General features: G+C 32.0%; 1 protein-coding gene and 1 pseudogene across 1 annotated transcript; one reads left to right on the top strand and one right to left on the bottom strand.

Annotated features, from left to right (window-relative positions):
* Window positions 1–1,075: 1,075 nt before the first annotated feature.
* LOC111613489 (peroxisome proliferator-activated receptor alpha-like) lies at window positions 1,076–2,969 on the top strand. The gene is made up of 5 exons (XM_023354844.1): window positions 1,076–1,195; window positions 1,310–1,626; window positions 2,245–2,367; window positions 2,440–2,667; window positions 2,780–2,969. The coding sequence occupies exons 1-5, from the start codon at window positions 1,153–1,155 to the stop codon at window positions 2,792–2,794; spliced, it is 726 nt and encodes a 241-aa protein (XP_023210612.1). The 5' UTR covers window positions 1,076–1,152; the 3' UTR covers window positions 2,795–2,969.
* Window positions 2,970–14,198: 11,229 nt separating this feature from the next.
* Window positions 14,199–14,739, bottom strand: LOC111613483 (annotated as a pseudogene).
* Between the last annotated feature and the right edge of the window lie 1,291 nt (window positions 14,740–16,030).

Here is a 16,030-nt window from a genome sequence, read left to right as displayed (position 1 = left end):
ATTACAGTAGAGCCTCGATTATCCGACCCAATTGGGGACTGGGGTTGGTCGGATAATTGAAAAGTCGGATAACCGAAAAGTATGAAAAAATCCATTATTAGTGTAGTATATTATTATATCCCATGTAATTAGTATATTAGTATATCGCTATTAACCTACTTCGCGTTGAATTTTCCTCCATGTTAAGCCTATCAATTTAATTTTTTAAAATAATAATCGTCGCTATTGTATCGTTAAAATTTTCTAATTTTTAAATTAGAAAATTTAGCCTTGGCTCCCTTTCATGGTCGAATGAGTGTTGCCAGGTAAAACACGTAAAAATAATATTAAAGTAGCCGAGACATAGCCAAATATTGTAGCGCCACATCATTAGCGGACATTTGTAATTTGCCGACTAGGACGGTCGGTTAACCGAGGTGGCGGTTAATCGGGGGTCGGATAATCGAGGCTCTACTGTATAATTATAAGCCAGATCAGATTTCAATCGATGCTTTTGCTTATGTTACTGCTATTATGCAGTATCGCTACAGTGTAACTTTTTATTGCCTACCTTCTGAGTTAAAAGTGGGTCAGCCCACAAAAATTTAAAACTTACACCTTCACTTTTGGAACATACTTGTTAATCGTCCATGTGTTGTTCAGTATATTTCTTGAAGAAAAAAAAAACATTAAATAATTGTTAGCAGAGCATCTTTTATTTTGTTCAATGCATAAATATTTTAGTATTTTCGATCTTTATGTTATTAGATTTGGAAATTTAAGTTGAAACTACTGAAATTTTCAATGTTTTCCACGGTTTCAGAATCACAGTATTTTACTAAAATGAATTCTTATATACAGTTGCCACTTACTGTTTGATAAGTTGTCTTAGTGCCCACTGGCAATAAAGTGTTAAAAACTTTCCTTGTTTGATTTATCACAATTGATAATTTCATAAATTCCAACAAGTTATGGTAATTAATATTTATAAAATATAAAAGAATTAATTTTAAAAAATATAGTTGATTCTGCAATTATTATGCAAATAACTGCTGGAAGTTCATCGTATAAAAGGAATAATTGAGACTTAATTTCTCTCATAGCAGCAGGAAAGTTTTAACGATTTTATCTTAAATATTTGTTATTTTTTAAAATAGTTTTAATCATCTAAACATGGCGAATGTCGAACAAATTGAACAATTCAGATCAGGAAGAGGTAATTAAAATTTTATTTTTTATATATCGTTGTTCCATTGAAGTTTCTTTATTTTATATAACAAACAAAAATATTTCGTAAAGTAAATAATCTACATTCATATTTACTTTTCAGGTGGGAATATAGTTTCTATATGCAAATGCTGCGGACATCAGGCATGGACAGACTATTATGGATATTTTGCGTGTAAATCTTGCATACATTTCTTCATTAATTGCATCAGAAAGAGGAAAACTTTCTCCTGTGTGCGCAAAAACGGGAAGTGTCTATTAGAGCAAGTAAAACGAATTAAATGTCATTTTTGCAAGTTACGATACTTATACCAACTAGGAATGAAGCCAAAAATGTACGGAAGACATGAAAATAAATGGTACATGAAAGAGGTCATACTACATTTGAGAAGAAGAACAGCACGACAGTACGATCCTAAGGTAATTTTATTTTATTTTTCCTCCTGTTATTTAATTTATTTATACATAATGGAAATTATTGGAGTGTTGTCAGTTTTGACCCTCCTAGTTTTTTGCAAATGTTCACGTGTTGACATCTTCTGAACCCTAAAGTCAAAGAGACGATAAAAAATTCTTTGTGTGTATGTTTGTGTCTATTATATTTTACATAATATCTCAGGATGGGGTACGGATGAAGAAATGAAATATGGCATGGTAGCTTGCGTATAAGAGGTAATGATGCTATTAAATTTTGGTGGTTAACGGTGGACTGGGAAGGGAGATAGAAGGATGTCATATCTCGAGAAGGGTCAGACTTAACGAAGATGATATTTGTATTTACAATTTTATACAAAATTTATCCTTACCTTACCTTCTTAAGCTTTTTCTTGCTATTCGATAACAAAAAAGAACACTTTATATTTTTAAAACAAAATCTCATAACAGATGGCGCCACATGTAAATTTATTCATTGTATTAATAATATAAAAGTTATTTTTAAATACAATGTTATAACAGCTGGGAAACTCACGCAACTCATTGCTAGATTTTTTAAAATTGAATTTAATTTAGTGAATAGTTCTTATTTTTCAATTTCAGAATGCGAGTATGTTATCGGAACGGAATTTGATATATAAATTCTGGCTTCGGAATATGCAAAAAAATAATGATTGGATGGAATTTGTTTTACCATCCGCAATAAAAAATCGAAAAAGTATCACGGTAATTATAGTAATTCTTTATCGCTAATGATAATAATAATATTAATAATTTCGTTTTATTTTTTTAATGAAGTTGGACAAAATCATAGAAAAAAGAGGATGCATTATGATAGCTGTTGATGAATCTTTGCATGCCCACGATGTACTAATATGTGAGTTTCAATACTTTGATCCTTATAAATGCCATGTTTTAGCCTATCAAAACCTCGGAATTGATTGTTTGAATGTTATACGCACGTTTCTTAACTGTTTTGAAAGCGGTTTTCCGACTTTAGAACAAGCAAAGAATTATGTGTTTTTGGTATGTAATAATAATGAACTATTATTTTATATAGAGATTTTTAATTTCTGTTTTTACATAGTAAAATGCTTTCTTATATCGAATTAATACAGTTAATTTTTTTTTATTACAGGGTTTATTGCCTTAAGAACTTGTAAATTTTATCAGTTGTTTTAACTCTGATGTATGTATTTACTTATAATAAACGCATCTTTTAATGTAACCTGTAGATATTGTATTTTATCCGCTATCTGATGTTATAATGCATTAAATGTCTGAGAAAATTGGAATATGTAAAAGTAAATTTTTCATAAATAAACCATTAATACACCTTTCTTGCTGAGATGTTTTTATTAATCAAAATTCTAACGTATTCAACCTAATACGATAAACTATCTTCAGGTTTATTCGTGGATTGCAAATGATGGAAAACGTCTAGCTGTGAGGATAGTCACTTCATTTTTAATGAGGTATGGTAGTGCACTAGAATAATTTGGTTTGGTTGGATAATGTACTGAAACACATGAAAATTCTATCAAAGAGTGATTCCTGGGGGAATTTTATATTAAAAATGGCTGTATTCAGGTTTTAGACACATGAAGATCTGCATGAACTGCAACCCGTTGACAAGCGAATAAGTCACCAATTACCAAAGTTTAGTGGTATACTGGTGGACTCGGCCCAACAATGATTAATTAGGAAAATCGTTTTGGAAAATCTACTAGTGTTTCTTTTCTTTTTACTTCGAGGGAGCTAAGCCCCTTGGCCAACCCTCTAGGCCCGCTACTGGCATGATGACTTCAGCTTTAATTAAGCGCTTTTGTGAAGTTATGGTCTGAAATCTATAAACAAGACTAGTTTAAAATTTAGTGACTGGCACTGTTTTTATAGATTTTAAATTAAAAGGCTTTGTTTGGTGATAAACTATATTAAAAATGCAGAAAATAACAGAACGCATTTTCGCAAGTGCAATGTCATACGTTGTAATGGTTCATCAGAAGCCTAGTGGTAAAACCAGTGTACACCGATCGCGGGTTCGTGCCACGAAATCGTGTCGGTAGCATAGTGTTCTGGGTTTCATTACGTGTCTAATACTTTAATAGGAGTCAGTTTCCCATTCAAATTTCCCGGAAAAACCTTTCCATATCATGTGTTACATTACAATTTAAATAGATGGAATAAAGTAATGTCAAAATTTATCTTCCTGTTGATATGATCCTAATCTCTAATTGGCCCGCTATTGAATGGTAATTTTCTCTATGTATGCTTCACATTTCCGTTCCTGTGACAAAAGTTTTCATTTCCCAAATTCTCGAACTGTGTTAGAGAAAAACCGTATTGTAGAAATGACGTGTCGTACGAAAGATACAAGTAATTACTACTTTCATAAATATCATTTTTATTTTATTTAGAATTGAAAATATCTCTTAACTTGTCTCAATATTATATAAAAAAAGTGCAAATATAAAATTAAATTTTATTTTATTAATATTTTCTACATCGAAATAATACATAACAGATAATTATACTTAATTTTTAAATATAAGTTTCAATACGAAAAATTACACATTAAAATCGTTTGAGATAAAATTCACAAATTTTCGTCTGTAGACAGTACAAAATATTTTATAAATTGCTATGATATGGTGATCTTTGTGTTTCCTACTCTGGAAGAATTATCTCACCCTATAACATTAATTGTATGTAATACAAAATTTGCTATTTCTAACTATTTAAAAGAACAGTTATACAGTATTAGGGTGATCATAATTACGTAGTGTTTAGAGCTGTCTGTAGAAAGAACTCTTGGAGAAATTCCAGTTTAATTTTGTATAAATACTGTCTTTAATATTCGTTTTCAATTTTCACAAACAATGTTAATTCGGTTTTTAAGTCAAACTTTGGTGGCTGTATTTCCTTAATCCGCATATTCCGTACGTTTTCTAACGAATTTATGTTATAAAAAGACTAGCAAATCGTTCGTTTATATTTTAGACCGGCGAACAGTAATAGTGCTCGTGCCTGATGGTGTCTTACTTATGTCATATTGATGGACAGTCAAGTGATGCGACAAACATCGTGAACAGTTAGTCGATGCGAAAAACATCGTGTGTATTAGTCACGTTTCTTTAAATAACTACATTGTCTCACAAAATTATTGTTAGGATATGTTATTGTTTATACATTAAACTAAATTTAATTCGACGTACTTCTCCATTTCTTTGACGCTTTTTTTACAGAGGAAAGCGTAACATTCCTTTCTTATTCTTGCTTTGTTTACTCAATACTATTCAGTAGTGTCTACAATTATTCAAAAAACTCTCATATATATTTCAATTAAATATTTTCGATTTNAAATTATTTTTTTATTTTGTACAAACAAAATAAATATATTGAAAAATATAAAAATAATAAAAAATTATACTTCAGATGTTAATTTAGTATCAAAAACGTAAAATATTTGAGTAGCCCAAGACATAGCCAAAGCTTGAAGCGCCACAGCACTGGCAAAAATTTAAATTTGCCGACTGAAATTCTTTCGGATGATTGACGTTTCGGATGATTGACTTTCGGAAAATCGATGAAAGTTTCTTTGTCGTCAATTTTAATTTAAATATAATACAGCTTTAAAGTAGTATTTACTCTAAAAACCTTAATGTCAGTTAAATATAAGTAGTGAGTAATTGAAGTATGATAGCGTGCGAAATAACGTAACAGTACATCGTATAATAATAGATCTCTAATTAAAGTTATTGTGGTGTGACAGAGATGTTTTTTTTTCTTTTTTTTATTTATATGTTTAAATATAATACAGCTTTAAAGTAATATTTACTCTAAAAACCTTAATGTCAGATAAATATAAGTAGTGAGTGATTGAAGTAAGATAGGGCGTGAAATAACGTAACAGTACATCGTATATTAATAAATCTCTAATTAAAGTTATTGTGGTGTGACAGAGATGTTTTGTTTTCTTTTATTTATTTATTTTTTTTATAATATATAAAATACAGTTTCTTTTCACATTAGTTTATTATTGTCGTCAGACGAAATCATGAGAGGTGAAACACGTGACATTCAAAAATATACTTACGAAAATCGACTTATTAACTAAAGTAATAAATATAATTTATATATTGATGAAAGTATATAAATCTACTGTATACATTTTAGGCCTATACAAAGAAGATTGGTTGTAGGTTATAATTTTGTTTATAAAATGTATGTAAGATTTGTATTTTTAGATGCTTTTAAATAAATTTTTAACTATAATTTTAAACAATAATTACAGTATCAAATTATATATAGTTTCATCTGTGTAAAATTACCCGTTACTTCTACATATATGCAGAAATAAAAATATGTTGTAACAAGCTTATACAAGGATTTTTCCAAGTAATTCTAACTTAAATTTATTGCTTTCAAGCTAATATATTTGATTGAAATGTACATGTATACTAATAGTGTATTGAAGATATAAACATGCAAGATGGCTTCTTTCAATGACATAAATATTCTTATATATAACTGACATTAAGGATTTTCGAGTAAATATTACTTTGGTTACTAACTTCAATGGTTACTTTTACTTAACTTCAATATTACTTTGGTTACCAATGGTTACTAACTTCACGTGGCCAGCCCGGCCACGTGGAGTTTTTCGGGTTTTCTTTACGTTAGTAACACCTAGAGTCCAGCTTTCCATAAAAGTCTTTTGGGGATGCATCTCTCTTGGCAGATCGCTCATGTGTCACGTTGCCGTAACCAAATAAACTAAACTAATTTTAACCAACGATTATTTGTTGTGACATCGTAACAATACCGGGACACAACTTTTCGTCACAATGTTCTCAATTCTTTTAGTGGTTTTCATGCCCCTCTACATTATACTTTTCCTTTAACAATAGAGTCGTGTTGGTTATCTAACGCCATTTAGAGGGGAAATTTGAAATTGAAGTAACGTGACTTCCGATTTTCATTGGAATGCTCCTAAGTTTTCCATATTTGGTCTCGACTTTTGTCTATCTAACTTCTTTGTCGAGATTAAGGAAGGACAGAAAGACACATTGGACGACCGTCAAAATTTATAGGTCTACAATTTTGCATTCTAATAATTTTTCTATAAACGCAATATTTACGACAACGTACTTCCCACGTAGTTTATAGAATTTGTTGCCAAAATTTAAACACTTTATTATCACATAAAAGGAATTATTCTAAATTTTTACAAGATTCTTTTTTAATTGGACTGCAATTTGAAAAATTGCAGTCCAATTAAAAAAGAATCTTTAAAAATTTAGATTAATTTGAATAATTGTAGACCTATAAATTTCCACTGTTGTTCGATAATCTGTCTTTCCTTAACCTTAAAATTAAATCAAATAGATAAAAACATACAGTAGATCCCCCTATAAGACTGGTTCCTATAATTACGATTCCTATAAGACGGCAAAAAAATTGCGACGGTATCTGTAAACAACGGTAAAAAAACTCCTATAATTACGTAAAACGTCATCGGGCAGCCGAACTACTTTCCCGCCGTCCAGCGCCACGCTACGGACAGTTTAGGCGGGTAAATTGAGTTTAGTTTCGTCTGTACATATAATTATATATAAATTAGGTACTGTACATATAATTATATATTAATTATATATAAATTAGGTACTGTATATATAATTATATATTAACTTATTGTAACTTTGTTATAATTAAATATATAATTTCCGCCGTCTAGCGTGGCGCCACGCTACGGAGATTTTTACGCTAACTATCGTCTGTACAGTATGTAAATTAGGTACCGTAAGTCTAATACAGTACTGTAATTTTATACATTTCTTGTGAAAGAAACATTTCTTATTCAACGGCGATTAAAATTATTTATATTAATGATGTCTTCAAAGTTCAGCGAAGTTTTCGCAGAAAAATAACATCAGAATTCGCGGTCGCGGTTTGCTGAGCTGTTCCGCGACGAAAACAATGTTGAGCAATGGCGATGTCGAATGGTGACACTCGGTAAGTAATCCTACAATTTTTTATTTATAGCGTAGTTGATACGGATTATTTCCAAAAAATATACGTATTTTGGAAATGTTGAGTCGGATTAGTTTAGAATCCATTAATTTTATGGAAGAAAACATTTCAAACAGCCGTAGTCCGTAAACTTCACACGTGTCGGGCTGTGATTGGCTGTGATTTTTACAAAATCGGATTCATAAAGAACGGAACGTATCTACCGTCTTATAGGGGATCGACTGTATATGGAAACCTTAGGGGCAGGAAGCCCCGATATTATCTATATATGAACTTTCGATGCAAACCGGAAGTCACGTTATTTCAATTCAAAACTTTCCCCTAAAAGCAGTTAATCAGTGGTGTAGCGTGGTGTGGGCGGCAGGGGTAATAAATGACCGGCAAAACTCTATAGTTAAAGGAAAAGTATGATGTACTATACAGGAGCAAGCCACTGCTAATTTGAGGTGGAGAGCATATATTTTAAATGAAATATATTAAAAGTAAAATTAAAAATCGCACAATCAATAATTGCTCGTTTAAACAAGTTTTATATGAAGTTTTTTAGCAACTTCGATCACATGCGGGGTCATTACGACCTGTAACTACAAAGGTTATCTTACGTAATGGTTTATCGCACCGAGTGACCAATATAACACATTATAAATTAGGGGAGATCCTTGTACTTTGGGATACGTTGTACTTCGGGACAAGATCGTCATTTGAAAAATAATACATTGAGAAGTAGTAAGTAGCAATATCTAGTAGCTATTTCATTACAATATTCAGAATGCATGAAGTAAAGTTGACCATTTTGACTCGTTTCACCGCTGTGACACGTCGTGTGATTGTTACGGGTTCTTGTTTTTTTGCAATCTATTTGTATCTTGGTTTCAATCGAAATATTTTGAGTTGAGTAATTGAATTAAGGTACAGTTAGTTGATAACTACATTCGTAACCACTTATTTTAATAAATAACATTGGATTTCTGTAATTCAAAATTTATAATCATACTTTGTCGTAAACAAGAGAAAATTGTACCTTGGGACAGTGAATTTTTTTCTACCTTGGGACTGTTTCAATGTACAAGGTATTGCTTCTCTAAACTATTTATTTAATATTATTTTGTTTACTTTTGTTATGTTTCTGTTGTCTGCGAAGAAAAAGAACGAAGTGAATAAAAATGCTAAATCTGTTAAAAAGCAAGTTTTTAAGAAGAAAAAAGTTGAATGAAACTTTAGTAGCTCTAGGATGAAACCTCTGTGATCTTAGAAAGTGGCGATTCATGTGATGAAGTTCAAGATGAAAATAATTGTGTGGGGTGCGGTGAAAATTATTTTAATACTTCGAGCACAGAAGACTGGATTTAATGCGTTACTTGTCGATTCTGGGTGCACGAAAATTGTACTTTTTTGAATATTACTGTCAGAAATGCGGTATTAATTCTAAAAAAATAGTAAGTAGTAATGTTTGTGATCTATATTTGTAATGACTAGTTTTTCTTAATACAAAAATAAGATTACATTTGATTTTCAATAATTTAAATGCCTTCTACAGAACATTTAAGCTTTATGCTTACCTGCATTTTTAGCATATGAAACATTTTTGTTAACTAATAATGCTAATCTATCTATATATATAATCGAGACGAGTTGATAATAATAATAAGTGCAGAGCCCAAACGGTAAGGAGTTGAAAGCTGAAATTTGGTACACAGTTAGGGTACGTCACGAAAACGCACACTAAGAAAAAATTTTTCGAAATTCGCTTTCGGGTGGAGAGGTACAAAATTAAGTCTTAATACTTCCATCAACAAAAGACATGTTAAGTAACAATGGAAGTGTCAACAATGAAATTGTTAAGAGAAAGTGGAGTTTTTTTCTTGTTTTTGCAGGGAATCGAAGATATTTTTAGACCCATCTAAAATTATCTAATTAATCTGGAAATGGGGAACCCAATTCGTGCATTCTGTGAAAACGAATAAGGTTGACTATAACGTAATAATCTAAATCTTCGCTATCGTTACTTTTGCCCGAGCAACGTCGGCGTCATCTGCTAGTTATTTAATAAGCCAGTACAGCACAATTGTTAAATTCTTGTTACAAAATGGCATATAAATAATTTCTAAGCACGAAATAAAATATAAAATAACAAAACTTACAAACGTTATACCTTTAATATATCAGTAACACTAGTTACAACATATCTTAAGTAACCGAACATTGCCTTATAAATAACAATAAAAGTGACTTTTTACTTCACATTTGCAGATGTTGATGGTTTCGTCTAGTTAAAACAAGATTTAACTAGACGAAACCATCAACATCTCGGGCAAGATATAAAAATGTCCAGTTAAAACTAGTTTTAACTAGTTAAAACTACTTAACTAGTTTTAATGTCCAGTTAAAACTAGTTTTAACTAGTTTTAACTGGACATTTTTATATCTTGCCCGAGAAACGTAAAGGTACACCTTTAATATATCAGTAACACTAGTTACAACATCTCTAAAGTAACCGAACATTGCCTTATAAAGAACAATGAATGTAACTTTTTACTTCGCTTTTGCAGATGTTGATGGTTTCTCCAGATCGTCATCGGATTCAGAGCTTAAATTTTGACGCTTTTCTTTCAATTTCACAAAGTTACTATATTTTCGTTTGAAAATTTTCAGCTTATATTTCATTTCTAATTTTTTGAGCTTGCGTTGCAGTTCATGACATAAATCCTTCGGCATAGTTGAAAATAATTTTAAATGTGATAAGAGAACTGAACAAAGTTTCTTTTTCTCCTCTACTGTATCATCCGAATTTTCTGGGTGTAAACACTCGGATTTGAGATCTTCAAAATTTTTTATCAATTCGTCGAAATCCAACGCATCTTCTCTAGGTATTGCGGTTGAACATGGAGTAGGAAGTGATGCTGGTTCGGTTAGACTCAACACATGTAATCTTCCTTCTGACTGAAGTAGAGAAATGTCAACGTCAACTGAAAAGCAAATACTCCACTTTAATTGTTTGAGAATTGTTTCATATTATTATCTATATTGTTATTATTAATTTCGTTATAAATGTCTAGCTATTGTTATATTTTTTTCTACTTTGTTCTAAAATAAAATTTGATATATAAATAAATAAACTCATTTGTATTAGCATTTTTAACATAAGGAAAGAATGGCGATCGATTGATTAAAATAAAATCTGGTAACAGATGGCGCAAACTTAATTTTAATTTTTTGCTGGGAAAGTTATACAACTCGTTGCTAGACTTATTGTTCCTTTCAAAAAGTAAGTTTCTGAAATTTACGAGTTATTGAAGCGAGACCATCGGTGTTATTAATATCCATTTTAACGATGATTAACGAAATTACTGTAAATTTTAAGTTTATCGTTAACTGTGTACAGTACTGTACATATGCTTTAAACATGGGCATGTGTGAAGACAGTTGTCTCTTTTTCTTATGCCACTCGTTCGCACATGAGCTTACATGTAAGAAACATGTATATATGTGTACAACACATCGATTATACTGTACTTAAAAGCATTTTAGCTGAAGTCTTATAGAAACTATTACACGTTCGTCTCGCTAATCCGAACTCTGCTTAATTGAAACCAACTCTGCTTTTATTCTAATGTCTCAATCAAAAATATGGTTAGAACATTCAATATGACCGAAAATCATACATTAATTATATAAAAGTATAGACCTGAATATAAAAAATACATCGTTCGAACTGTGGCACGTTCGAAGTACGAGATACTGTACTCCTGTCTTTGTCAGTAGTTTCTTCGATCTCTTTTGCGTTATATATAACTTCTAATCTAAACTGAAATTGTAAAATAGATGATTTTTCCACACAGCATTGCAATACCATCCCTGTATTGCTGTGTAGCAAAAGGAAAAGATATTCAGTATGATAAGAAAAAATAAGACAGAGATAGGAAGTAAATCACAACCGGAAAAATCATTGTCTTTAATTGCAATGAAAGTCAATAAACTGACTGACAGAAAATGTCACTAGTACACTATAACAAAAAAATTACTGTATTAACAAAGACAAAACGTCGCACAAAAGCATATAACAAAAGAAATTATAAAATTAAATAGTGCTTATTAAAGATATTTAACAGAAGCGTTGTGCAATATCAATGTTAATAAATAATTTTCTTGCATTTTCTGCTCTCAGAGTTTTTCTACCAACATCCCAGCTATTTCCTATTTAAAAGGTTGGCAAGTACAAAGGTTGTCCCCTACACAATAAAAAAACCAAAGAAAACGAGAACGAATAAGAATTAAATCGATCATCAGCGAGTTGTTATAACTAGATTTAAGTGAACGGAAGATCGATCGAGCCAAGTAAAGTACACATGGTGATCAATCGTTCGATCACTGGCATACGAACAAGTTTTGTACAGAATAAATTATTATTTGAAACTTTTACTTACAACTATCATCATCACTTAACAACATCGAGTATGTTGTAAGGAATGCGGTATCATTTTCTTCATTCATCATTTCGGCGATTTTTCGATCTTCAGTTTTTTTTTCTCTCTTCTATTGTTATTTTGACAAGAAATGGTAGCGCTTCCTCTATTTAAAGCAATTGGTTAGTACCGACGTCACTGGTAAACATGCGTCAAAGAATGACACATTGTTTATCTTAGATTACAGATCGCTGGTTTTGCGGGCCACAGTATGAATAGTACCGTTCTCCTGTCTGATGACCTTTTAGAAAGGTCAGGAGTCACTAGAAAAAAGACGTGAAGTATAAATTTCATCACTGATGTTGCGAAGTGACAAATGTTTACTATTTAGTCACATATTTGAGCAAAGATTCATCCGATTTTTCATAGCGAAGTTACTTAATTAAGTGACTAACGTGAACATGTGAAAGTGAGATTCAAATAACAATTGCTCTCTTTGCCTCCTGAAAAATTCATTTTTAAAAATTGCATTTTTAAAAAAATCTAGCAACGAGTTGCGTAACTTTCCCAGCAAGAGTTAAAATTGCGTGTTGCGCCGTCTGTTACGATATTTTGCTAAAAAATTTTTATATTATTAATTAATATAAAATAACAAAAAGTTTAATTTTAAGGGTATAGACAAGTTTTATTATTTTTGTTCTTTTTAATTTTCCAATTCCAATACAGTTGACCCCCCATAACACTTGATAATTCCGTTTTATATGAATTCCATGTTGTACGAGTCACTTAGATTTTACAAATACGTGTTCTGGGCTGTGAATGGTTCACGTATTTGTAAAATCTAAGTGACTTGTACAACATGGAATTCATATAAAACGGAATAATCAACAGTGTTATAGGGGAACCGACTGTAACGAGTAAAATCTTCGTTAAGTCCGGTTCCACTCGAGATACACACACGACTCTATCTCTCCACTTTCTTCGAACTTTAACCACCAAAATTTAACAGCATCGATCCTTCTAATATACACAAATTTCACTAAAAATTGCAGAAATTGTCGACAAAAGACACGAGAGTTATTAAGCTTCAAAGTGACATCCAAATATACAGAAAAAAAAACCCAATTTTTGGCATTTCTCGAAGTTTCGAGGTGCCCCGAGTCCAAAAATGTATAAATCTTTAAGGGTTATTTTTTGATCGATCGCCATACTTTCGCTATTATATTCACTCAATTGATAAAATTGCTTATATTGTAGAGTACACTATAGTACACTTTGTTTAGTAAACAATAGAAGAAATCCATACGTTGACACTACTTTATATAAGAGCAAATGGTCAAATTACATTTCATTAAGTTAAAAATATTTTAGTATGATATTGAAGGCATTTTAGGTAATAATATTTACAATAACAGATGTAATTTTCTACTGTATGTCATTATCATACCGGAAATGAAACTCCCTTCCTGCAATTTAAATATAACAAACGGAATTAATCGGTTGTGTATAAAATTAAATCGTTAATACGGCATGTCTTCTCTTTTCTGCCTACAAAACTTCGAATTTTGGCAATATGACGTCATTAAAGCACTTTCGAGTTAATTCTTTTTAAACTTTTGTTCTAACGGAAAAATCGTCTCTTTGTCCAAATGACTCCTCGATAGACAGGTCCGGTGTTTAGAGGACTCAGAAGGACCACGTGCTCGATTAATACTAGGCCTTTGACGTCCAGAAAGGCCTTGAATTTATCGAAAAATGTGGAGTCTTCTTTGTCAAGTGGTAAGAATAAGTATTTATTAGCCGAGAGCTTTCATGGAACCCGAGGGTAAAAGGAGCTTCCTTTTTCCTCGTAGGGCCCCTTTGTCATATTTTTGCATTTAGATTTGTTTAGCAATAAAAAAAGGCCTTAAATATATTTTTTTTTTGTTGCAAAAATAACAGTATATGAGGCTTTAATAATAGAGTTTATACGTTAACGCATTTTAAGTTTTTTAAATAAAAGTTAAAAAAAACTATCACACAGATTAATAATTAAAATCAGTTACATTTATTTTCACAATTAAAATATAAAATGCAATACAGAATAGAGCGTGCCAATTAATAAACACAATATACCCAAGCTTATTGCTTTTGTGATTGTTCTTCCATGTCGACATCTGCTGGAGCTTTCTGAACCGTTATAGGAACCACTCTCTCGTTAGAAAGTAATTCTAAGCACTTTTTGGGAGCTTCCACTGTCAATACACCATCTGGACTCAACGACAAGGTAACTTTTCGGGGTAGACTTCTTTGGGAAGGACATACCTTCGGGTAAATTCTCTAGAAACGAAGCCGTCATGATCCACTTTCTCCTCGTGTTTTCCGTGTATAACCACGCAATTATCAACGGTTTTAACACTTATGTCTTCGGGAGAGAAGTGGCTGACGTCAGTCATGACTTGAAACTTATTGCGAGTATTGACACCTCGGAAACACCCGAATTTGAATCCTGTCGACTCAGTTGTAGTCGAGGTCGGACCATTTGTCTCCTGTACATCGTCATGGAAAAAAAATCTTCGCCACTTAATCCCAATCCGAAGTGTTGATCGAATAAACGATGAAGATAATCCCACATGGACCACCAATTATCTCCTATTAGAGCGGGTATCAGCGACCGAGACATGTTCCTTGTTGCTGCTTCTAACGTGCGTGTATTACACAGATGGCTTTCGTCACTCTGTATTTATAGCAGGAGAGGAGAAATCTGGAACGTTCTAGCCCCGAGTTCCTGAGTGAATGGAGGGGGATTGGTTGCTATGACGACAGTTGATGTGTGACCAGAAACTTCTAGCAAGTTCTCTTTCGTTATTTTTCCTTTGTATCTATTCAATTTATACAAATTTCAAGTTTTTAGCTAAAGTAACTTTTATATTATCTAACTTATCATAACATAATATAAATAATATACAAAGCTGAAAATACCCGGTGTATATTTTCATTTAATAATTCTTAAATATAGATCTAATTGTAGCGTATGCCGCTCATCTTCAGTCTCTGGCAATGGAAATTGTGATTACGCCAAAGCCAGGTGCAAATACCGGGCCATTATACAACGGGTGCAGACAAAGGAACTCGATGAACGGTTGAGAGCACAGTTTCTAAACGGGATTGATTTACGCATACGGGAACGAACAATGTCAAGGGAACCTGCTACGTTCGATTAGGCGCTAAAAGCTGCTATTTGTGAAGAAATGATAGAGAACAAAACCCCACACTGACACTAATATGTGAACCAGTGGAGAGGTGGAAGGTCTCCCGTTCACTTGTCAAGATGGCTAATTTACTTTTTCTGGTCTTGAAGGTTGGGACTCTCAAATATCAGGCAAGTGGAGAGAATCTGGGGTCGACGACAAGGTGAAAGACATAAACGATTAAAGGAGTCTACCATTTAACCCAGGGGTGTCCAACCCAAGGCAAGTTCCAATGCGGCCCAATAAACGTGTAAACAAAACCGACAGATTTTTTATTTTATTTTGTTTATTTATTTATTTATTTCAACGGCACAAATTCAAAAAAGACGTTTCACAAAGCAGTAAACCTTTATACATATTTTAATTTTGAGTGAAAAGGAAACATTTTCAAATACTTGGAAATGTGTGAATGAGGAAGGTATATTAAATAAAGCTGAAGTTGTGACTCAAAGGAGTATAGACTCAAATTCGGGGAAAGGAGAGAAAGGCCAAAAGATAAAATGATAATGAGAAAGGTTAAATATACGAATAAAGCTCTTTCTTATTAAATGAGAAAGGTTAAATATACCTTTTGTTATGCAAATATTGACCCTTAATTTTTCAACTTTCCTCACTTTTTTATCTTGGGTCCTTTCTCTCCTTTTCTTGCTTTGGGTCTATAATCCTTTGAGTCCCAACTCCAGCTTTATTTAGTACTCCTTCCAGCGTTGCAAGATTTGGCTA

This window comes from Centruroides sculpturatus, unplaced genomic scaffold, assembly GCF_000671375.1.
Source record: "Centruroides sculpturatus isolate CEXI.00-Female unplaced genomic scaffold, Cexi_2.0 scaffold1764, whole genome shotgun sequence".
NCBI classification, from domain to species: Eukaryota; Metazoa; Arthropoda; class Arachnida; order Scorpiones; family Buthidae; genus Centruroides; species Centruroides sculpturatus.
The sequence above is the reverse complement of the archived record's forward strand: the minus strand, read 5'-3'. Positions and strand labels throughout refer to the sequence as shown.

Bases quoted from the DNA above. Each gene is read 5' to 3' on its own strand.
- LOC111613489 (XM_023354844.1), top strand. From the start codon at position 1,153: ATGGCGAATGTCGAACAAATTGAACAATTCAGATCAGGAAGAG. The intron at 1,196-1,309 runs GTAATTAAAATT...TTTACTTTTCAG, and splicing joins ACAATTCAGATCAGGAAGAG to GTGGGAATATAGTTTCTATA. The intron at 1,627-2,244 runs GTAATTTTATTT...TTTCAATTTCAG, and splicing joins CACGACAGTACGATCCTAAG to AATGCGAGTATGTTATCGGA.